Source organism: Arvicanthis niloticus, chromosome 9 (assembly GCF_011762505.2).
Source record: "Arvicanthis niloticus isolate mArvNil1 chromosome 9, mArvNil1.pat.X, whole genome shotgun sequence".
NCBI classification, from domain to species: Eukaryota; Metazoa; Chordata; class Mammalia; order Rodentia; family Muridae; genus Arvicanthis; species Arvicanthis niloticus.
In genome coordinates this window covers 40,304,363-40,330,533 of record NC_047666.1, presented here as the reverse complement: position 1 = coordinate 40,330,533, position 26,171 = coordinate 40,304,363, and the positions used below count along the sequence as shown (strand labels likewise).

General features: G+C 38.5%; 1 protein-coding gene across 2 annotated transcripts in view; it reads right to left on the bottom strand.

The window, feature by feature from the left end:
- The window catches only part of Ppp4r2 (protein phosphatase 4 regulatory subunit 2), a 38,554-nt gene that overhangs the window by 4,407 nt on the left and 7,976 nt on the right, over positions 1-26,171 (bottom strand). For both annotated transcript variants that reach the window (XM_034511725.2, XM_076940185.1), the window contains exons 3-4: positions 9,003-9,173; positions 673-766 (exon numbers count right to left, since the gene is read on the bottom strand). In XM_034511725.2, coding sequence (XP_034367616.1) covers positions 673-766; positions 9,003-9,173 — 265 coding nt within the window. The remainder of the gene's footprint in view (positions 1-672; positions 767-9,002; positions 9,174-26,171) is intronic.

Here is a 26,171-nt window from a genome sequence, read left to right as displayed (position 1 = left end):
GATAACATAAAGGCTCAGCAAACATGAGTCTGTTAAGCCCTAATTACTGAAAATCCCAAAGTCAATAGTCTTAGACTCCTGTTCCCAGGGTAAAAGGACTAATTTCAAATCCAACAAAAAATTATAATGAACAGGAGAATTAAGTTTTAAAACTCAACGACCATATCTTTGTGTATTAAGTTATTTCCATTCTCTAGAATGCTCTTTCCTTTGTTACCTTCCACCCATAATCTGAACTGGATCTTTCTAGTCAATACATATCACTTCAATGGTTTTACACTTAAGTTTCCAAAATTGTGTGCTTCTGACTTTCGGAGTCCCACAGTGATGTTTACAATGTACTGTGAATTCTCATGTCTCTCTGGTGGTTTTTTGTTGTTGTTGTTGTTTTGTTTTTAATGCTTAATAAAGAATAAGAAGGGCTGGAGAGATGGCTCAGTGGTTAAGAGCACTGACTACTCTTCCAGAGGTCCTGAGTTCAATTCCCAGCAACCACATGGTGGCTCACAGCCATCTGTAATGGGATCTGATGCCCTCTTCTGGTGTGTCTGAGGAGAGCAACAATGCATTCATATACATAAAATAAACAAATCTTTAAAAAAAAATAAGAAAACAAAATAAAAGTCAATAAGCAGCTTTCTTCAAACTTAATTCTCATGATAGAATACGCACCTTTTCTACTCCTCTGAGAAATTTGTCTGTTCCTGTATAATTTCTTCTTGGATCTGTTAGCAATTCACATAGTCGTTGAATAGTAAAAGGGATACTGCAAAATAATTTTATAGTTTGAGGCCATTAATGTGAGAATTAGAAGCAGGGCTTCACAATGAGGCTTTATCAAGTCACCACGTGTTAAGCTACAGAAGAATGAATGTAGGAGTCACTTAGAGCAAGAAAAAGGAACACAGAAAACAGAATGCTTTAAAACTCATTCCAGAAAAAGATTAGTACAATATTCTAAACTCTGACCACTCAATCTGAACTTTTTTTTATAAAAGAGATGTAACATAAATAATAATGTTAGTTTATTTACAAACAGAAAGTTTTCTCAAGCTTTCTTTTGCTCCCAAACATTTTACTGATCATAAATGATTATGATTCTGTTATTGGATACAGCATAATAAATTAGTTTTGACACAAAAGTATTTTAAATAGACTCTGCTCCGTTACTACAACCTTATATATAACCTATATACATTGAGTCAAACTTTACTATTTTCTAAGAACTTGTGGGGTTAAATATACCAAACACTTTTGCCAGAATGCAGTTTTTCCTCAATCACAGCAAATCCAAAAGAGTGAAAGTCTTGAAATAAGACCTGGAACAATACTCATTTTACACCGAGTCTGGAGGAAATGAGAAGAATGGCTCCTCAGTTAAGAGCATTGGCTTCCTAGGGGGTTTGAGTCCCAGGATCCATACAGCAGCTCAGAACTCTAGTCCTAAGGGATCCAACAATACTGTCTGGTCTCCATGGGAAGCAGGCATGCATGCAGTACCTAGACATGCATGCAGGTAAAACAACATATGAAAACACATGCATTTTTTAAAAAAGGTTTTGGACTCAGAATTATTAGCAATCATCAAAATTAGAGCTAAGTGTAATGTAAGTACACAATGGCATGCTGAAAAAATGCACAAAAGACATCTTTGGATTTCGGTGTTTTCCATTAAAACCTACTTATGCTGCTTATGAAGAGAATTGCAATGCCTCAGATTCACAATGTTCACAGTGCCTTCATTTTCACACAATAGTCTATCCTAGTGTGTGACAATGCAATAATCTGAACCCAATTTCTTTAACTTCAAAACCCACACATCTTCACTGTACCACACATATCTGTTAGAAATCATAGTAGTTTTTTTTTTTTTTAACTGAATAAACTACACTTAAATCTCATGCTTTTTTAAAAGATAGGGTCCCACTTTTGTAGACCAGGCTGACCTTGAACTCCGGTATCTGCCTGCTTCCGAATATCCAGTGCTATACAATTGAAGACACTGTGCCACCATACTTAGCAAAACTCGAATTCTTTTGAGGGAGAGTGGTGAGACAGGGTTTCTCTGTGTAAGAGCCTGGCTGTCCTGGACTTGCTTTATAGAATAGGCTGGCCTTGAACTCATCTGCCTCTGCTGGGGGACTAAAGGCATTCACCACCACACCTGTCAAAACTTACATTCTTAGAACCAATACTATTTCTTGCATTATGCCAGAGTACGATTAAAAAATGATTAAAGGAAATGTTCATAAAACAAATATTTTCTGATTAAAATCCAAGACACTATCTTTATTCAACCAGCAGTCAAATCTGAAAGTTGTTCAGCCAAAGAATGTAAAACAAGAAACATTTGCCTGACACCACAAAAACAATGCCAAGTATACCAAAGAGACAAGACAATCTGAGTACAAAGCTAAGCAGATGACCATAACATCAGCCAGCCTAATATTAGAAAACATCAAACAGTAACAGAAAATGTAGATCAATGGAACAAAACAGAAGACCCAAATGTGTACATGTTATTGTCATCCCATACTTAAGATGCCAAAAACTACACAATGAATAAAAAGACAACATCTTCAACAAATGGTGCTGGGGAAACTAAATGTCCACATGTGAAAAACTGAAATTAGACCCATTATCTATTACCCTACCCTATTACCATTACAGAAATCCACAAATGTTCAAAATACAAAATCCACAACTGATATGTCTACAATGCAACCCTTGCACCTAAAGCTGAGGAACACCGCAGAAGAGGGGGTGAAAAGATTTGCAGGAGTAAGAGAACAAAGATGTCTGCTGCTGAACAGTGTCTTCTAGACTTAACAGGGAAGCAGCACCATTAAGTCTCAACAATATTGCTGTCCAAACAAGTCTTGCATAATGTCAACATTAGCTGATGTACCAACACAAATGGGGGAACTCATACAAGGCCCTTCTCCCAGGTGAAGAACCACAGGCAAACAGCATAGAAAGAAGGCTCAGTCCTTAACAGCACTTACTGCTCTTGCAAAAGATCTAGATTTTGACCTTAAAGTATTCCTGCATGCATGAGGTACACAAACCTATACTCAGGTACACATATATATACACATAAAATAAAAAGTTACAGGCAATAAAGGGATACTAAAAGAGAAAAATCAGACTTCTCCAGGAATGATGATTATCCGAACCCAAGTGAGTAGCCCAAAACACTTACATATAGGAGCAACACTAAATCAACTCAGTATGTTGTGTGTACTTTAAAATTAAAAGGTCATGAATTTGAGAGTGGGGACCACAGGAGGGAAGGAAGGGGTGGAAATCATGTAAATGCAGTGATTATGTATGTAAATTCTTAGGGAAAAAAAGGCCCAAAGATCCACTTTTATATGTAGCATGTAGCTTTAGTATGTCTTTTTTTTTCTACTCAGTCTATACAAATTATCCATGGAACCTAATAAATATCAAAGACTGAGCAGACGCTAGGTGTGGCAGGGCACATTAAAAGCTCTCAGGAGTAAAACAGATGGATCTGTGAGTTCCAGACCAGCCAGAGATACATAGACAACAGTATGATACTGCCACATCCGTGCAAAGTCCCACAACCGTGACTGAGAGCAGTGAGGGAGTGAAGACAAGACAATCATAAACACACACTGACACACAAAAGCTAAGACCAGGTGGTCTGTGCTCTCAGACAGAGAAAAGTTGTCGCACCCTGGAAGCTCAGTATGTTTACTAGTATTTACAGGGAAATAAGGAGCTGTCTTCAGGCCATAAATATCCAGAAGAGGAAAGCTACTGTGGGTTCTTTCTGCACATACTGTTAACAACATTTACTAGAAGCGTTACCACTCTCATGGGTCCTTGTCATGTCAAACACATTCACTCACAGTATCACTCCATACATGACACTGTCTTAAATAAAAGCTGAAAAAAGTCCTAATTTTATTATCTCCTATTATTTAGAGTCACAAGTCTAATAACATTATCTTTATTTGAAGCAGCATGTTCTTCCTATACTAAGGCTTATCAGTTAAATGAACCAACTTCTTTCAATATTGGCAAAAAGCCAAGGTTGCAAGTACATTAGTATTTGTATCAGCCCATATCCTAAATCAATCGTCAGTATGTCAAAGCTTTTAACATAGTTAATCATCTCTACAAGTGCTTATAGTACTCTGAATTGCTTATACCTCCATCAAATATGTATCAAAAATTAACTAGCTTTGGATAAATCCTACTTTCCAATTTTAAGAATTTTATTTGATTATCATACCAAGACCTATCATCACAAGGCAAGGTGAGGGGACAGAATAAGGAGGAAAGAGTACCAAATCATACCAATTCTCAACTAATTATACCACAAAAAAGGAAGAGGAAAAAATAAGTACATTTTAATGAACAGATTTACTGGTACTATTAAGTGCACAGAAAACCACTACCCAGATTCTCAGTGCACACCCGAGAACCTACCAGTCTAGATAAATCTACAGTCTTCTATGGCCTTGTTTAAGGAAGTCAATTATCCTTAGACGCTAACAGATCAGGTAATTTTAAAAAATGTTATTATTATTCTATTTTTAAAAAGGGAAAAGAGTGGACAACTTGAAATTCAAAGAGCAAAAAGATTACACACACAAAATTTATTAAAATAAGGATAAAATGGGGAGGGGGAGGGGAAAGAGGGTAAGATAGGAAATACAGAAAGGGACAAAAACTAAGTCCATTTAAGAGGTATAAAAACCCATAAAGTAGAAGATTCTTGAAACATATACATATATGTAAGAAATCTAAATGAAATCTAAATGAAATCACCAAGTAACGAGAGACAAAGCCCCAGTTAGACAGCTCGTCACCAAATAAAACCTACAGTTCTAAGGATAGGTTACATCTAATCAAGTTGTTGGACAAAGCCCAACATTGGTTGCTTTCCATAAAACTGACAGTAAAACCCTACTGCTACAGACAACACCCCCTCAACTCACCTAACATAAAGACAAGCCGATACTCAGAGAAGCTTCCTCCTCCAACAGATACAATACAGAACAAATACAGAGTCCCATGGTCAGACAATGTGCAGAGTAAAAGACTTTGGAACACTCAGCCCTAAAGGGGGATGTCTCTATCAAATCCCTCCCTTCAGGGATCAGAGAACTCTGAAGAAGAGAAGGCAGAAAGAGTGGTAAGAGCTGGAGGAGATGGAAGACACCAAGAAAACAAAGCCTTTTAAACACAGAATGAGTGAATGCTACACAAACAAACATTTACAGAGACAATGGAAGCAGGTACAGAGTCTGCATCAGAGAATATCCTAGAGTTGAGAGAACTGAATACAAACCCTGATCCCTAACCAAAATATTATCTGCAATTGATAGCCACTTACAAATGAAAAATTAGTTTTCTCCAGGGGAGCCTCACTGGGTAAACCAAGCAAGGATAGACCCCCATTCCCAGCAGCAGGTCAACACAAAATGAAGCCAATGGCATCTTGGGAAATTGTTCATAATGTTGTGTCAGGGCCTTTTTTAATTTTAGAGGTCCTTTACGAATATATAAAATTATGATTTACAATATTGTGTTTTCATGAGATTCCTGTGTGTGAATGTGTGTGTATCCCTTATGTTTTATCTTGTTTGCTTTATCCTAATCCTATTTATTTATTTTTAATTTTATCTTATTTTACTTTATTTTGGATGCCTGTGTGTTTTCTCAGGAGAGACCAAAGGGAAATGGTATGGATAGAGATGGGAAGCCATAATCAGAATATATTATATGAAAAAAAACTACTTTCAATAAAAGAAAAAACTAAAATTAAGTAGACAACTTGCAATTCAAAGAGCAAAAATTACTCAAAATTTACAAAAATAGTTTAGAAAATAATGGTATGTGTTAAGATTCTATGAAGCATCTAATTTACAGCTTTTAAATAAAACCAAAAGCAGAGCAGCAATACAATAAAACAAACAGAACCAGGCTGGAGAGATGGCTCAGCAGTTAAGATCAAGGGCTGCTTTGCAGAGGACCAAAACCGACATGCTAACTCAAACATCTATTACTCCAGTCCTAGGGGATCTGATGCAGTATTCTGGCTTCCAGGGTACCATGCATGTGGTGTACAAACATACTTACTAACAAAATACCCATCCATAAAAGAAAAAAACAGCAACTAAATAAAAAAATTTCCATTTTATTTTACAAAAGTACAAACTGGCACCTTATATGTAGACAGAAAAGAAACACACAAAACTCTGAAAAGCATTCACAGAATATACAAAACTACAAGAACTTCAGTTACTACACAAAGGTTCACATGAACGTTTTGTGACAGGGCTGAGAGGTAGCTCAGTGGTAAAGTGCTGGCCTAGAATTTGCAATGGGCTTGATTTCAATCTGTGGCATCAGGAGCCTACACACAAAGGTATTTGTGTTATGTTCTTGCCTAGAGCAACAAATCAGCAAGATGTTCTGTAAAAACATACGTTCACAGTACTGCTTCCCCCACTTCACTTGAATGCATACAGGAAAGGGCACATGTTGGTGGAAGCCAAAAGAAAGCATCCAATCCTCTGGAGCTGCAGCTGTCTTTTGCAGGTGGTTGTGGCCCCTGCCCATCTCCCCCCCACCCCCCAAACACACACACAGTTTTCTCTGTGTAGTCTTTCTGTGCTGTAACTCTTATAGACCAGGGTCATCTCCAACTCAAGAGATCTGCCTGCCTCTGCCTCCCGAGAGCTGGATTAAAGGCATGGACTACCACAGCCTGGCTGCAGGTGGTTTTTGCAAAGCCTGATAAGGGTGCTGGGAACCCAACTGTGGCCCTCTGAAGTACACTTTAACAGCTACGCCATGGCTTAAGCCCCTCTCCTTTCTGGTTTTAAGACAGAAAATCTTAACTATGTAGCACAGGCTGGTCAGCATTCAGTCTTCAGTCATCCCAGACTCCTGAGCGCTAGGATGATGTATGTGATGAGCCAGCACACCAGGCTACACATGTACTTACTGATCACTGAGGTATCACATCTTTTGTAAAATGAATATACAACTAGCATATACCATGATTCCAAGACATTTTCTGTATGTTCTGGTATTTGGGAATCTAAAGATTTATTAAATATTTTTGTCTTTTTATCAAAGACTACCTATTAAAACATGATTAACATATACTAGAAAGATTCCTAACTGATGACTAGGCCTGAGGAATGATTCAGTGGATAAAGTATGTGCTGTGCCTCAGCCCAAGGCCCTGAATTTGGATAGCCAGCAGAGTTAGGTGGTAGGTAGCACACATCTGCATCCCAAATGCTGGTAAGCAGAGAAAAAGTGGATCCCTGGAGCTCGACCACTAGCCAATCAGTGAACTCCAGGGCTAGTAAGCAATTCCAGATGACATTCTGACAGGCCTGTGGTGGCCACGGGAAACTACACAGATGAGCATACACACAGGCACACATCACAAACACGGTATTATTATAAAAGAAAGAAAATAAACTGGATGGAAAGCAAAAGGGTATGTTGTTTTTAATCTATCAAAATCTATATTCAGAACTTAAAAACAAAACATTCACTATATGTTTCAACATATAGTGAATATGTAATTATAGACCAAAAAGGCAGGTATAAAATGAAAATTCATAACATACCAGTAATTAAAACTTAGATCCTGCCTAATTAGAGTAAATAATTCAAAAACAGCCATTTTGAAAACTGGAATTAAAATACTTATGACTCAAAGATGAAAAACACCTTAAGAGCAATTATGTTTAAGTGCGCTTAGGCATTTAATGACTGTTCAAATCATCTGAAGTAGATGAATACATGTTTTAACAGGTTAAAAAATTATAAATATTTTAGCTCTAATAACCTGCTTATCTGTTATCTAGTCTAACACAATTAAGAATATTTGCTTTTACTAATTTAGAAATTAGCTCAATATTCACAATGCGATGGTATAATTCATTTGAACTCCCATATATTTTAGAATGTCTATGCACTGTGTACACATGCACATAAACACAAATATTCTACAAAGGAAGTCTGTTTATTTTGCATACACCCAGTTCAAAAATAAGTCTTATGCAACAAACACAACATGTGGCTTCTTCCTGGTGCTTGATTTTTCAAAAGTCCCAACTAAACTCATAATGACAAGGCATATGGTTAGATAACTACAGGTACATGGTCAAGATACGTCTCCTCCCATTCCAGAGAGTTTTCCAGGGAAAACTAATCTGATGAAACTAAACACCAAGTGTGGCATCTCCTGGAAAAAGCAGTTGCATTAACAGACCCAATGTCAAAGCATTAACTTCTGATATTATAGGCAAATCCCTAAACTTAAAATGGGACTATGCAGCTGAGAATGGGGGGTACACACTTTAAATCTCAACAAAGGTTAAAGAGGCAAGTGGATCTCTGTGAATTTCCAAGGCCAACCAGGGCTACTTCACATAAAATCTACCAGTAATCAGGAACTTTATTAACATAAGCCAATTTACCATACTTCATATTGTTATCACATGCTTCAAACTGCTAGTGCCAAATGCAACACACGCTCAGCAATTCACAAATGCATCACCTTCCCTTCAGAAAATACAAACAGGATGACGAATAGCAAGCACAGCAATGTTTTTAAAGTATCACACTCAGTTAGTGTTCCTGGTGTTTTCAATGTTTTACAAAAGGTTAAAAAAGTGTTTACTTATTCAAAGGACACATAAACTCTAAAATAAGCCTCAAGTATAAATAAGTCTTCACCAAATATCAAAATAATAACAAATAAATAAAACATTAAAATATATTTTGATAAAGTAATATCACTGCTCTTACAAATGTTTAAAGTCTTGAAACTCATAAGAACAGTTCAAGGTTTTTTCAAGCTTGTAAATATTTAATATATTCATGAACCAAAATTTGGCAAGCACTAAAAGTCAATTATCAACCAGATATAGCAAAACTTAAGAAAAAAACACTGTTAAAATTAACTCTTGAAAATCTTACTATTATTATGTGCATACCCATTAAATCCAGTGACAATTTTCAGTATTCTTTCCTTCATTTCATCAAAGGGAATATATTCAACATTAGGATTGGGAGGACCTCTTGGTTCAGGAGCTGAAGTTCTGAAATCATCCATCACTTTCTCCAGTTTGAAAATGAAATAGCCTTTAAATTGGGACCACTGAATCCTATAAAAGAAAATTCACAAAATATTAACAATTACTTAATACTAAACACAAATACAGATATTATAAAGGTGTTCATAATTTCCATGCTCTAATTCTTACATGTACGAGTACAGTCCCTTACCACTAAAAGTACAGAATATGCCACGTCTGGTAGCATACACCAGTAATACCAGCACTTGGGAGACTGAGGCAGGGGGATCTCTGAGTTTATGGGCAGTTTTGTCTTCAATCTAAGTTTTAGGCCAATCAATCAGGTGCCATACAGTGAGATCTTGACTCAAACAATATAAACAAACAACCAAAAATAACTTTAATTCCCCGACCCCTCCCTGACACTTTCAGTCAACTGTCATTTGAGGTACTCAGGGTGCTGGTGCCTCAGCCTGTCTGACACAGTAAAAAAAAAATAAAGCACACAACTGCCTAAGCTAGGAAGATGCTCAATGTTTAAGGCACCGGGGCTCAAGCATGAGGACAAGAATTTGGATTCCCAGAATCAGGTACCAGGTAGGTATAGTACCCTGCCTATTATAATTCCAGTACTTAGAAGGTGAAGACAGGATCCCTGAAGCCAGCTCACTAGCCTGACCAGTTTCATCAGCAAGCTCCGGGTTCAACAAGAGACACTGGCTCTACTCACCAAATAAGGCAGAGAAATCAATTCCAACATCATCCTTAGAATGCATACACACCAAGCACACAAACATGCACACATGCATGGGGAAATTTTGCATTTTTCATCTCTAATCATTGTTGTGTGGTAATTTCATCCAAGATAAAATGCTCATCTTTGAAGGAAGCTGTTAAGACTCAGGAAGTTGTTAAGGGATGCCCCTTGAGACTCAGACAATAAACAACCCAGCTATTTCACAAGTACCTGAAATCCTGACACTGACCAACTCACTGCAACCTGCTTTTCCCAAGCTCATATAAGCTGTAAGCACTTTTATTTTTAATATACACGGGTGTTTTGTCTGCATGTTTGCTTGTGAACCCCCTGGGTGCCTGGTGCCCAAGGAGGCCACAAGAGTATGTCATGTTTCCTGAATCTGAAATTTTGTAGACAGTTGTGAGCTGTCATATGGGTATTGGAAATCAAAACTCGGGTCCTCTGTAAGAATAACAAGAGTTCTTAACCACTAAGCCATCTCTCGAGCACTGTCTCACTCCAAGGCCACACTGCCTGAAAGACACACCCTCTGACTGTGCTAACTAAGAGCAGCACAGTACATTCCTTATTTCCAGTTCCATGGGTTATCAGCCACCCATCCTAGGATGAGCTTCTGGTGATAAAGCTGATTGGGAGCATTTATGCTCTTCTAAGTAACCCTTCATCCATGCTTCTTTAAGTACCATCAGTGTGGACGTTAGTGTATATGACTGCTTGGTCATTAGGGAGTGGTGCTACTTGACAGGGATTAAAAAGTGTGGCCTTGCTGGAATAGGTGTGGCCTTGTTGGAAGAAGTAAGTCACTGGGGATGGACTTCAGAGTTTCAAAAGCTCACACCAGGCCTAGTGTGTCTCTTCCTTGATGCCTGTGGATGGTGACATAATTTTCAGTTCCTTCTTCAGCACTGTCTGCCTACATGCCACCATGCTTTAGGTAAACTTCTAAATCAGTGTTTCTCAACTTGTGAGTCGAGACCCCTTGGGGACTAAACATCCTTTCACAAGGGTCGGATCACCTAAGACCATCAGAAAACAGCTATTAACATTGTAACTCATAACAGTAGCAAAATTACAGTTATGGAGCAGGAAGAAAATAATTCTATTGTTGGGGAGCAGTATAACATGAGAAACTGTATTAAAGAGTCACAGCGTTAGAAAGGCTGAAAACTACTGCCTAAAGTGTAAGAAAGCCCTAAATAAATACTTTCCTTTAGGAGTTGCCATGGTCATGGTGTCTCTTCACAGCAGTAGAACACTGACTAAATAACCAGTATGTGTAAACTGAGCCAGTGCTCACCAAGCTGGACTTTGGTGATGGTATCCTTTACTTTGGTCTGACATTGGCTCCTAATCAAGCATGAGTATGGGTTCATTCATGTTCCCCTAGGAATAGTACCAGACCTTTTTATCCTCACATTTAACCATTAGTGTAAGAGAAAAATGAAAGATGATACCTGAACAGTTTTTAAGTTTTAAGAGACACAAAAGTTAGGGATATCACATACTTTCTTGGGCAGACAGTAATTTCAAGTAATTTCACTGCTTAAATATAATTATAAAAAACAGTGTAATAATTCAGTATGGCATACATACATAAACATGCTAGACATACACCTGTCTAGCTGCCCTGTAAACTAGGAGAGTAGTGTATACCCTTCATCTATACTTCTGTAAGTAAGTGATTCAAGAGATCAAGGCTTGAATCAGGAGTCATCTTCACTGTGCTGATGGTGTACAATAATGACACCGAGAGCAATGATGGATGGAACTGATGACAACCTAACAGCAATCCAGAAGCACACCAAATTGCACTAACAGTACTACTATCAGAAACTCAGGTTTGTTTGTTTGGGGTTTTTTGTTTGTTTGTTTTTGTTTTAAATCTGGGGCTGGAGATGTGGTAGATGCCCTGGGCTTGATCCCTAACGCTGCATAAATTGGGCATGGTGATGTAAGACTGTAACCCCAGCAGTTGGAAAACAGAGACAGAAGATCAGAAATTCAAGGTCAGCAGGGGCTACTTAAGATAAGCCACCCCACCCTTTTCGTTTTAACAACCCACAAGGTTGAGAGCAGTTAAAAGGCCCTGAAGTGGTGTTACAGATTGTGATCTCAGCTATTTTAGAGGCTGAGGCTAGATCCCAGTTCCAGGTTAGCATATCTCAACATAAAATTTCCTGAATAGAAAAGGAAGATCCACAATTAGCAAAATTAATTTCAAAAGACTTTAGATATTAAATAGAAAATTCACAATAGAGATTTTAGTGCTAATATACAGAAGTTACAAAAAGATCAAGTGATTTAGAACTATGGCACAAGGCCGTCAGGACATAGTCCAAACTATATATAGGCTGGCCCTTAAAAGGATGAGTATAGGAAAAAAATAAAAAATCAAAAAGGTCAAAGACTTAAGTAAAGCCAGTACAGGGAGAAAAGAAAATTAAATAAAGGTAATTTCTCATACTCAGCAATGTTGGCACAGTGGGCCACAGAATCCTATGTTACGGCAAGCTGCTTTATGCGGTTTACTTTCTGCAGCTTGGCCAACACTATTCACTTGTTTGTGCTAGGAGCACGGTCAGAAGTAACAACTGTGCCTCCAGACACTGCTAAATGAACTGCCACCAGTTAAGAAGCACTACAATCTTTAATCCCTTCTGCTGAGGACTATACGATGAAAAATCTAGGAAACCTAGAACCTCCAACTGAAACCTCATAGTGATACATAATATAACATACAAATGAAAAGGCAAATTCTAAAGTGTAGATGATTCATTTAAAATAAATACTCTAGCACTGTGACCTTTAAAAACATCCACCTTAGGCTTCCTGTGGTACCCTTGAACCACCACGAGACATCACTATGACACTGTAACCCAAACTAAACCCTTTTCCTTTAAGTTGCTTTTATGATGGGTATTTTATCACAGTATTGAGGAGGTCACAAAGACAAGCAGCACACAGCCAGGCAGTGGTGGCACACTTGGGAGGCAGAGGCAGGTGGATTTCTGAGTTTGAGGCTGGTCTGGTCTACAGAGTGAATTCCAGGACAGCCAGGGCTACACAGAGAAACCCTGTCTCAAAAAACCGGAAAAAAAGAAAAAGTGAAAAAAAAAGACAAGCAGCACAGGAAAGCCGTCTATAGGCTGGACATAACAAATACTAAGGAACTTGAGCATCCACAATTTGGAATCAGCAGGGACCCTATAGCAATACCTAGAAGACAGCAAAGGACGACTATCAGTTTCCACATTCAGAGTTTAAGGATAAGTGAAAGTAGCCATACTAAGTAAGAGTTGACAAGACATATATATATCAAGGCACAACTTAAAGTACATAATCTTGGAACCCTACAAAAAAGCACTACAATATTTCATTGATGAAACATATCAGAGGACCTCAGACATATAAAAGTCGGTGTCATAAGAGCAATAGGAAGAAGACACCTTCAAAATCCGAAGAGATGATGATTTTATATACCCCAAACTGTCTCAAAAAAAAATTATTAAGAGCACCTTCATTATAAAAATTGTCATCTTAGTTGTAAGATGAAGATTCCTATCTTTGTAAAATGGTGGAATTTAAAATCTACAGGCAATCAATTTGGAATAAACATTCAAGAATGGCTCTTTCTGCATCAGCAAGATAATTTAACAGGTGAAGGAATCTGTTGCCAAGCCTGGTGACCTGAGTTCAATCCCTGAACCCTACAAGGCAAGAGAAATAAGCTCCTGCAAGTTATCCTCTGATTCCACCAGGATTTCCAGTGCACTCACACTTATTTTCACTCTCTTCAATACTTCACCTTACAGTACAACTTGATGGCCTCACTTCCTGTTTCTTTTCTAAAACTGAAGCATTAGGGAAGAAATACCCAGCTTTCTCTTGCATACCTCCTGATGAATGATCTATATGCTCACCTATGCACAACAATGAACAATCTCCCCCCTCTTATCACATACCTACATTAATACTTCATTGGTAAATTACTCCACCTACCTATTTCTCCCATCTTAATTTTTTCCCTTTCCTGTCCTTTCCTAGTTCCCACCTCATTTCTTCACTGTCCTATGTAGTAAAATTCCTACAGTGATATCTCTTAGTCAGGCTTACTGCTCTATCACTAAATCTAATTTGTCCCCATCAAGATCGTCAGCAACCTCCATGTTGCTATATTTAGTGGTTAAATTTTTAAAGATTGTATTTATATGAGTACACTATCGCTGTCTTCAGACACACCAAAAGAGGGCATCGGATCCCATTATAGATGGATGTGAGCCATGTGGTTCCTAGTAATTGAACTCAGGACCTCTGGAAGAGCAGCCAGTGCTCTTAACCGCTAAGCCATCTCTCTAGGCCTCATTTCCTTTTCTACAAAGAGTATTCTGCCAGGTTACCATTCTTCCTCATTTTCAAATGTTCAATGCTGCAGCATTCATGAACACAACCTACCTCTTCTTTATTAACAGATAGTGGTTTCACCCAGCATGGTTTTTATACCTATATATCAATTAGACCTCATTTCTGAGACCCATCCACTCAACCATGTACTTCATGTTTCCATTTTGCTAAAACTGTCCAACACCAAACTGATTTTTCCCACCAATAGTTCCTGCTAGAATTTTCTTCTCCCTATGATGAAATCCCTAATTCATTACTTACTTTCTTTCCCCCATCACATCTTCCTGTCAAAAAAATCTATTTATGCCTTTAAAACATATAAAGAATATAGCTGGGGCCCAGGCATAATAATGCACACCTGGAAGGCAGAGACTAGAGGAATTCTGTGAGTTCAAGGCCAGCCTGGACTATAAGGTGAGTTATAGTTTCTGTGAGTTCAAGGCCAGTCAGTGTCCTTGAAATGTTTCAGAAACAGAACAGAAAGCTGGGTGTGGTGGTACTCAGCCCTCAGAAAGCAGATACAAAGCCTCCAACAGTAAAGCCAACCTGCTCTACCAGTGTTCCAGGTCAGCCAGGGCTACATGATGAGACCCTGGTCTGAAAATAAATAAATATATACACAAACCAATTTTTACTACCTCTGGCTGCCACTTATTCAAAAGCACCACTATTCTTTAGCCTGAATTCAAGCTGTGCCTTTACAGGGCTGCAAGCTCAGTGATAGAGCTGTGTACAGCTGTGCCTGAGTGCTGGGTTCAGTTAAAAGCTCCAATGGAGAGGGAAAAAAAATAAAGCATAAACGGTACCCACAACTCCTTTACCATACCTACAAGGGTTCAGCACAACCATTCACAGTACAGTCCTTTGATAATGCAGCCTAAATTTACCTCTGTTTCAAACATGGGTCTCACTATGAGTAAAGATCCAAGTCTTCAAGAGGTCTGCAATGATGTCATGGTCATCCCACTCCAGCCCCTGCCTAGTCTGTGAGAACGCTGCACAACCCACTACAGTTTAAGTACAGGAGAACATCCAAACAAAACATTCCCTAAAGGACGCACCTCTACATTTCCTTGTGACTACAGAACAGGTGAAACGGTTCAGATAGCTCCATGAAGCACCAAAAGCATCAGCACGACAAATCACACACTACTAAGGAAGTCATTAAGTGTCATAAGCACTAACATAGGAAAGGTATTCCAGAGAGACCTTAGAATGCCTTTACATTTGGACACCCAGAAAGGAGGAATATACAATCACTGTGATGAGGAAACAGGAAAACAGAAGGCCAAAACTTGAGCAGGCATGTGCACATACACCCTTAAACTTCACAGGGCTTTAAATTCTAAATTCATGAAGATTTTCAATATGATGTCTAAAGAGAGCAAATGACACTGTATTCAGGAAGACATTTTTTTTAAAGCCTGAGCTTTTAAAAATCCAAAACAATGAGAATAGTGTATAGGAAATTGTCCCAGTTGGAAAACCCCAAATTGTCTAATAATCTTATTTCCTCTATTCCAAGTCTCAGTTCCTCAAACTTAACATACCATAGTAGTTTCCTGAGGAGTTTTCTTTTTTTCTGAAGTGTGCTAGATTCCCAAGGACAAAGCCATGGACTCTCTTTCTTGCACAAAATCTTTAAGCAACACTTCTAGTCTTTCTATATTAAAAATCCAGTGTCTTCAGGAATGTTCACAGAATTGTGTTTATTGCCTTGCTTGTTCCTTGACTATTTGCATCTACTGTATTGCTAGTCCCTCAACCTAGAACTGACCTTAATACCTGCATGTAATTAAAGTGGTATAAAAGCAAAAAGGAGGAGGGGGGATGGGATGAGGGGTTCTAGAGAGGGGAAATGGGGTGACATCTGAAATGCAAATAAATAAAATAGCAAATAAAAGAAAAAAATTCAATGTCTTTACTAAAGTTTCTGATGCCCACAGTAACCAGTAGCCTTGCATTTTATGATTTATTTTTAATCACTGTAGTCTGCCACCTCCTAGTATAACTAGTAAAAACTGCTGATCCCTTCACAGGAATCTGACCTAATTTACTTACTGAAACACACACTGTAACTCTGTTAAAGCATCAGATACCTTGATGATAAAAAGCATGCATAAGAAAGTCACTACCTTTCTTTCTTAGTAGGGCTAACTGGCTCACAGCTTTATTCCCAGTGCTTGGAAGGAGGAGGCAGATCTCTGCTAGTTCCGGCCAGCATAGCCAACAATGGGGGTGGGGCGGACACTTCTTAGGGGGAAACATCCTTATTATGAAAGCACTAAGTACACACCACCAACTCAAAGATGTCCACAGACTGAGCTACTGAATCTATCTGGATCTGGAGTCCAGGCAGAAGCTGCTCTTCCCACTGCCACAAAGTTGCAACTGTAACCCTTACTAATAGACTTTACTTAGTGATTAACTGAGCACCCTGCACTACAGGAGTTGGCTCCCCAACTCATTTGTACTCACTACTTTTCTGGAAAGTCTTAAAAACCAGGATCCCCCAACCTCAACCCCCACCAGCTGTTTCTATTTAATTCTGGTGGGATGGTGCCTACCAGATGCCCTCAAAAAAGTAGATTAAGCCAAATGGATCAATCACTCTGCCTCTGAAAGGTGGAAGAGAAACCGGTTGAAGCACAATCAGCCTTATGGCAGCAGCCCAAGGAACAGCTCTACCAACTACAATGGCTTTGCAGCCCATAGGTGCCTTATCCTCCTACCCAAAGCCTCATTTGTTGCAAACTCAACATCCTTCAAAAAAAATGTATCTTTCCCTGCTTTTATTTCCTTTTGGACTTCAGTCAATCAAAATAAATTATGCAAAAGTCCTTAAACTTATTATGGTACTTTCTAAAACCCAAATACTCTTTTAGGATAACATTTAGAATGCTTCTGTTTCAAAATGACAAGTGGAGGGTCTCTTCTGACTTTCTCATTACAATTTAAAATTTTATTTCTTACAGTTTAATACTAAAAAATGTTGTGGGACTAGCACATTAAGTCTTTGTGAACACTCCCAAATGAGCCATTTAAACATCCACTCTAGCAGATTACCTAACTTAAAGGTTAACCTTAGCATTCAGAGTAATGTGGCACTCTGTGCAATCTTCAATTAGTCACAAATTAAGATTTTTCCCATAAATCCTATTAACCTGAAATGGCACACATATTTTGAACATCCCTAAACAACAAACAGCCTAATTTTCTAAGAGTTGCTATGGCCACGGTGGTTCTTCACAGCAATGACAATCCTAAGACAAGCCATTGTTGGGTTAAGTTATAATTATGTCAAAACCATAGAAGACTTTACATAGTCATAAGAAAAACAGTTCATAAATGTAAATATTTAAAGCTAATTTCAATTTTACATTTTTTCCGTTATGTGTACACATTAGAATGCTAGGCTAATGTAGACAACATGACACTGATTCACTAAACATCTATCTCCCCAGTCCCTTAAGGTACCAATATACTTGGTCTTCACAGTGATAAAGACCCTGCTTCAAGGTAGAGAAAACAGACATCTGAGGTTGTTCTCTGACCTACATACAACACACAGACAGACAGACAGACAGACAGACACACGAACGCACGCACGCGCGTCTCCCTACATACATGTAGGGAAAGTCATCCTTTAAAGTAGAAATGCAAAACAAAATCAGTAATCCTTTGTTGACTTCATTCTGATCCCAACTGGTCCTAGACTAATCTAAAAAAACTATGTGAAACATTTCTCTTAAAGAACTACATTTCCAGTCAGGCCCAGTGGTACACATCCACCGTAACAGCTGCTTGAGAAGCAGGTGTAGGAGAATCAAGGGCTACAAAGCATCTCACATGTACAGGCTGTTGAATACCTAAGTAGCCACACAGATTATACTCAACAAAAGACAGCCAAAGGAACAGCTAAAGCAGTGTCATGTTGTCTGTACTAGCCTAGCATTCTAATGTGTACACATAACAGGCAAAAATGTAAAACTGAAATTAGCTTTAAATATTTACATTTAATTAGCATTTAAATATTTCCATAACTCAACATACATATGCAAGAAAGTCATCTTCAACAATGCACCCACACTCCAATTTAATCAGTAAACCTGAGGTTCAGTCACTGCACAAATTTGTGACAAGTATTAACTCAATTACGAGATCTTAAAATACTCACAATTTGAAGCTCCTAACTTCAATGCAGTGACCTGTGGAGATGGTGCCTTTCACAGGTAATTTATGGCTAGTTATCTGCATGCAACCTTCATGATTAGGTTAGAGCCTAGAGACATGAGAAGCTGACATTTTCTGAAGTGTGATGAAATACTGACAAGGCAGACAAAAAAGTTTCAATACCACAGGACGTTCTCATCTTAGATTTCATAGTCTAAGAAACTGGGAGAAAAGACCTGCTCACTAAGCCATGCAACATCTATGTATTACATCAGCTCAAGCTAAAATAGTTAAAAGTCTACATTTTAAAGGACCAATGATACAAAAACATGATCCCAGCTTGGTGTGGTAGTCGCACACCTATAATCACAACATTGGAGAGACAGCAACAAAAGTATAACAAGTTCTAGGCCAGCTTTGCATAAACCTAATAGTTGCAAGGACTGCTGGGACTACAAAATAGGCCTAGTCCCAAATAAACACATACATAAATAAAGTGAGACAAGCCTATCATTCCAGTATTTAGAAGCCAAAGACTATGGGTGCAAATAAGGACAAAGAGCTCAAGGTCTTCCGGGGCCACAAGAGATCCATGTCCAATAAAAATTTTTAAAATACTAAGTATCACTGTAGTGCATGCCTTTAACCTCAGCAACGCAGGCCACCCGGGACTGGACACCCTGACTCCAAAATAAAACAGTAAACACACACACACACACACACACACTACAGGTGATAATGATCAGATAGCCAAAGGAGACTGGCTTGGCATGAGACATGTTTTTAACAAAATATTCATAATACAAAATAGAACACAGTAAAATGCGATTAACAGGTAAGGTCACAGTATTCTCTGACAATCTAAGGTGTAAGAAATGGATAAACTGATTAAAGAATGGACAGATTCTGGACATACAGAAATTGAAAGTAAACAAGGCAAACATCTCCAAATATTTACACATAATACAGTCAAGTTTCAGATATTTTCTATTGTTTTCTAAAGTTAAAATATTGTCTTGGGTCTGGAGAAAAAAAACCTAGGTACTGTGATAGGTAATGATGTAAGCCCAGTGTTAGGTGAAGATAGGATTCCCAGGGCCTGTGGTCTGCAACCTACCCTAAGCTATGAGCACTACCATAATTAGGAGTCCAGGGTCCCAGTGAGAGAACTCACCTCAAAAGCCAGGTGGTCAAGTGTGGTGGCACACATCTTTAATACTAGCCCTGCAACTACAGAGGCAGGTGGCTCTCTGTGAATTAAGACAGTCTGGTCTACATAGCGAGGCCCAGATCTACCCACCCAACTACCTTCCTATCTCTCTCTCTACTGATCAGGTAAGGATTCGATATAGATAATGTGACGGCCATTGAAAACCAAGACCTGCATCAACCCCTCCCCTACACCTCTCAGCACTATGCACATGAGTTTTAGTCACTGTAAATTTTTTTAAAAAACTTTTTCTTCTGTTAATCTAGCTGTGTGCCACACTGGAGAACAAGTCAAGCTCTGCCCACTCTGTTACAGAACCATGAGTAAAAACAGACGACTATCAACACATATGAATCACAAAAGTTTCTAGAAGAAATACAACCATGAAAAATTTTGTATATAAAATATTTAGTCATACACTACATAACTAGTTTGGTCATCAACAGAATAAGAGAATACAATGAAAATAAAAAATTCCTATTGCCTAGTGTGATGTCATAGCCATGCCATCAAAATAATGTACTGCAATACACTACAGTCCATATGAGTCTCCCAAGAACCCACTGCACTGTGTAGTTTAGAACAGTAATGTAATACATTACTATAGTGCATAATTCTTGATAAGAACATGTGACTCACTGGCCTACAGACATTTTATTGTTAGAGAATGTCTCTAGCTAAAGCTAATCTAGCTAAAGTTGACTATATAACAGCAAACTGCATGGTGCCAGCTGCAGACTCAGGCACCAAGAGGACCTACTGACTGACCACCACCACCTAGGTTAATAAGTGCAATCTCCAATGTTTGCAAATAGTACCAACTCCCAACAAGGTTCTCAGAAAATATCGCCATCCAGTGATGTAGGACTGTTGGTAGAGAGCCCTTTAACAGTTTTAAATGACAAGATGAAGTTACCCTATTTTGGGTGGTGTGGCACTCAGGAGGCAGAGGCAAGCAGATCTCTATGGGTTTAGAGTCCAGCCTAGTAAGCTACAGAGAGAGAACCAAGAAAGTCAAGGCTACAGAGAGACCTTGTCTCAGGGAGAAAAAGGAAAACCCTAAAATATTGTCAACATACATTTATTTTTAAGTTTTAAAAAAGATTTATTTCTTTTATCGTATGAGTGCTTTGTCTGCATGTATGTACATGTACCATGTGCACAAAATGCAGTGCCCATGGAGGTCAGAAGATGTAAGCTCTCCTGGAACTAGTTACACAGATGGTTTTTGAGGTGTGTGAGTGCTAAGAAGCGAACACAAGACCTCTGTAAGAATAAATGATCTTAACCATCTCTCCAGAACCATCAACAATGTTTTTAAAGCTGCCACACTTAGTCTGTGCCAGTGATTTCAATCATATCCTAGAGGGAGACAGTAAAACCATAACTACAGAAAATACAAGAAAGGCAAGGAACAAGGAAATTATGAACCTTCCAAATTAACAGGAACAAAGACCAGAAAATACCAAAATCGAAGACAACAGCGCTGTGAACTATCTTGGAGTATCCAGGGTGCCTACTCATGGACTCAAGAAATACCTTCAAATGCAGCCCAGGCACAGTAAGTAGCACAAACCTCTAATTCTAACATTACAAAGGTGGAAGCAAAAATATCAATCAAGAGTTAAAGGCCATCCTTGGTTATATAAAAGTTCAAAGCCAGTTTGAGCTAAAAGATACTGTCTCTAAAAGGAAAGATATTCAAACTCTACCCACATTCAAGATTGTTCTATCAAGAAATACTATTTGTAAAATCCCTAAAAAGTTAGACCAATCTCCATGCCCAGAACTGGTAGGAGATACAGAATACAGTAATCTCAGAAATAACTGCAAGTCACTGTGGAAAGATCTCTAAAATACAATCGTAATTAAAAAAAAAAAAAAAAAAAAAAAAAAAAAAAACTATTAAAAACAAATTCCCCTTAGCATGCCAACACTTAAGAGACAATTTGATAATGGTCGATAAGATAGCAACTTATCTTCTTTTTATAGACACAAGAATAGATCGAAACCTACACAAGTATCAGTGAAACCTCTCATATCTCTCAAATTTAAAATACTTCCACAATGTATGTCTTCTTCATATTAAAAAAAAAAAACTAGGTTTATGTATTACAAACTAAAATAGCATGTATTGGTCTAATCATCAATGTCATATCAAATTTATGCCTCTGCAAAAACTGTACTCACACAAAAGTGTTCAGGCTTTGAAGTTACTAGAAATGTCAAAATAAAGATGTTAAAGAGCACATGGATCACCTATTTTACTGCCAAACAGTGTTGAAGCATCACCACACATAACCCTCCAATACCACAGGGCCAGGCATCAGGACATGTGCTATATGTACCATGAAGGAAGGAGAGCTGTGCAGGTGTATGCAGTCAGTTTAGGCAAGCAATGACAACCTCAAATAATGATGATCATGAATTCTAATGGTGGTTTTAATTAAGACTGCTACAGTGGAGAAGGAGATGTTACACAAGTGAACACAGCACAAGCAGTGCAGCAAGGAATGAATTTTGATAGGACCTGATATCGTCCATGCCCAAGAACAACTGCATAGTTTATCATCTGGACATATGATTGTAAGCCTAGCCCCATTTTAAACAGAATACAATTTCACAGAAAACAATCACAAAGACTAAGGCAGGGTATGCACAGGAACTACTTTTTGTCTTATACAAAATATATTCATGAAATCTGTCTTTCTTGAGGTTTGGTGGAAGAGTCAAGCACTCAAAGCAGAAGTTCCCATGTGAGCCAGGCATATGCTCACCTGCAAATTGAGTACTAAGGAGGCTAAACCAGGAAGGTCACAAGGCCTGGGCTACAGAGCAAAGTTTTACCTAAGGGAGGAAACAATTGCCAGGCAGACTTGGTGTCATATGCCTTTTAATCTCAGCCACTCGGGAAGCAGAGGCAGCATCTCTTGAGTTCAAAGCCAGCCTGATCTACATTGCTACTTCCAGGCCAGCCAAAGCTACACAGTGAGACCCAGAATGCATAAAAACCTCATACTGAAACCCATTATGTATTAATATACGCTAATAAGAAAATCTTAGGGCTGGAGAGATGGTTCAGCAGTTAAGACTGAAGAACTGACTGTTCTTCCAGAGGTCCTGATTTCAATTCCCAGCAACCACATGGTGGCTCACAACACAACCATCTGTAATGGAATGCCCTATTCTGGTGTGTCTGAAGACAGCTACAGTATATTCATATACATAAATAAAATCTTAAAAAAAAAAAAAACATTAATATAGAAAGAAAATCTTAAGGGGCAGAGCTAGGGAGATGGGTCTGAGGGTAAGAATGCTTGAGGAAACTAAGTTTGAATTTTCAGCATCACATAAAAACCAAGATATGGCTTTGCATACAAATAACAGGGTGGAGATCCTGAAAGCTCCAACCAAACCAGCTTAGGCAAAAAAGTAAGTTTCCACCTTCCTAGCCTCCACATGTATGTGCACAGGCGTGCTCCCAGAGCTCATACACACAAACAATAACACAAAAGTAGTATGTACTTCAGTGTTTATAGATACAAACACTGAAGTTATCCTAAAAAAACTATAGCTCAAACAACAGAGCAAGTTTCAAATGTTACACCCTTAAAATTAAAGGGAAAATTAACAGAAGTTAGACCCGAGGAAGGAAAAAACCAAAGCCTTTAATCTATAGTTTCTTTCATAAAAAAGAAACAAAACAAAAACTGGAGCTAGTGAGATGGGACACAATCTGATGACCTGAGTCTGAGTTTGATTTTCGGGCCACATGGTAAAAGCATTATAATTAGTTCTTGCAAGATGTCCTCTAGATTCCACACTTTTTAAAGTGTGATATAAAAAAAAAATTAAGAGACTGAGAAATCAATATGCTCTAGTATAACATGATTACTAATAAGTTAAAAAATATTTGTAGTACCACAGACAAAATATTCTCCACCTTAAAATTTATAAAAGACCTATGAGCCTCACACTGTAATAATGTACATCTTCCTAGTGACTAGTAACTACTTAAGTTACCTAATAAATATTTATTAGGTAACTTAAAAGTAATAAAATTTAATTTTATTAAAAATTAAAATTTATTTATTAAAAATATAAAATTTAATTTAATTTAAAAGTAAATAAAATTTAATTCCTTCCTGAAGTATCAAATATATAAACAGAAGGAGGGTCAGACAGGACTGCCAGATAGAGCCAACCCACACTATAAAGCAAGTTCCAGGCTACGCTGGACAACCTAGACCACCTCCAATTCCCATCACAGCCACCACTGCAAACTGTATGACAGTTATGACTTATTTAGCACCAAGTAGTGATCTAAGTTTTTGCATATTATTTCCATACTGTTTGAGGTACTAGCCTTATTTTAACTGGCTGCTGTGTAACAGGTTCCTCCATGATCAAAACATCCTGCAGGCAAGCTCTTTAAGCAGAGAGGTAAACAACTCAAGAACTCCCTGAAGCTGACCAGATTCACTAGACCACTCCCTGACTGAACAAACAATAAAGCTGAGAGTGAGTCCCTCTTTGGGAAGAGAAGCTGAGCTTCACAAACCCCGAGAAGAGACCAGCTGATTGGAAGAAGCAGAAATCAGCAGAACTGCTTGAAAGAGGTTTAGAGCAACTGAAAAGGAAAGTACACTCTCCAATCTGTTGTGCTGCCTACAAGCTGTGCAGTGTGCTCTAGGTTCACCAGATTTTGTGAGCTGTCAGTCATCCTGGGGTGGGCCTTGGTAATAATGCAGCTGTCTTTGAGCCATTCTCTCCCCAAGTAATCCCAATAAAATTCACTGGTTCACCAAGTAGACTTTGATGGTATCCATAGTTTGGCCTGTTGTAGGCTCTCTATCAGGGGTGAGTATACTGTTCCCCAGGAAAAGTTTTGTCACAACACTGATCTAGCAAGGATTTAAGTTTTCCAAAAAAAGAAAAAAAGAAAGGAAGGAAGGAAGGAAGGAAGGAAGAGGGGAGGGGGAGGGGAGGGGAGGGGAGGGGGAGGGGAGGGGAGGGGAGGGGAGGGGGAGGGGAGGGGAGGGGAGAGGAGAAGAGAAGAGAAGAGAAGAGAAGAGAAGAGAAGAGAAGAGAAGAGGAAGAGAAGAGAAGAGAAGAGAAGAGTAAGAGTGGCATTGTTGGCTTTGTTCATCTCTCAAAACCCTGTCAGACAGACTAAACAAACTCCAAAGGGTGAAGAAAAGCTGACAAATCACGCACCTCTGGGACCTACCTGTTCAAAAGGGGGAAACAATGGTACAGAGGTCAAGGCCCAGAACTAAAAATCATACCCCCCCCACACACACAAGATCCAATAGGTATCACCAGAGGCATACACAAAAGGTCCAACAGGTACCACCAGAGCCACGGCAGCCCGACTTGAGAGCAGCAATTACAAACAAAATACTCTTGGCCACTCCACAAATGAGAAGAGAAGATCTGAAGGGACCACTAGTGCTCACTGAGCTCCTAAATGTGGCATTAACAAAGCTCACGTCCAGAAACCAACCCCACATAAAGGAGACAACTATGGCTACACATGACCCTGTCTCAAAACAGGTAGAGGGGAAAGCATTATGAAATAGGTACATTTTGTTAAAAAAATAACTTCTTGGGGCTGGACAGATGCTTTGTAAGTTAAGGGCATGAATTCATTTCCAAATACCCATAGGCAGCTCAAAATCGTTCACTTCTGATCCTGGCAGGCACAGCATTTCACACAGTGTACAGACATACATGCAGGGAAAACATCCATACATATTAAAAATAAGCATTAAAGCCTAGAGGAGGGTAACATACATCTTTAATCTCAGGACTGGGAAAACAGAGGCAGAAGGATCTCTGTGAGTTTGAGGCCAGCCTGGTCTACAGAGTGTTTTCCAGGATAGGCAGGACTACACAGTGAACCCATCTTGAAAAAGCAAAAAATAAATTAAATCAATTTTAAAATTTTTAACATTCTTGTTTTATGGAAATAACATTAGCATTATTTCTACCTTTTCTCCTGTAAAAGAGATTCATGTAGTAATTGTGAGATATACTAATCCAACCATTCAGTTTCCAGAACCAGGGAATTTGCTGTGGACAAAGTTCATTTAAAAAAGCTCACAGTATTGAACTGGGGATATTGCTTGGTGGTACAGCACCTGCCTGGCACACAGAAGAATATGAATATCATCTCCAGAACCAGTTAGACAAAGTAATTGCTACCTGGTTCTGCACTTGTGACTCAATGCCTGAGCACTGGGCTAACATAGGAAAGACCCAGGTTCCACCCCCAGGACTAGTGAAAAACAAGCAAGCAAAGAAAGGCTACACCCAGTTTAGTAAAAAAATATTGTTCAAACTCCACCAAATGTAATAAAGAATATAAAAGCACCAATCATTTTAATTCAAACATCTAAATATACAATATCCAAACAATGTAGTAAGTAGAGAGTTCAATTTCTAAATCAGAGCAGATAAACTATAGGCATTGTACGTAATCAAAAACTTAAGTGCAATTTGTCACGACCTGACTGATAGATACCCCTCTCCTATTCCCCAC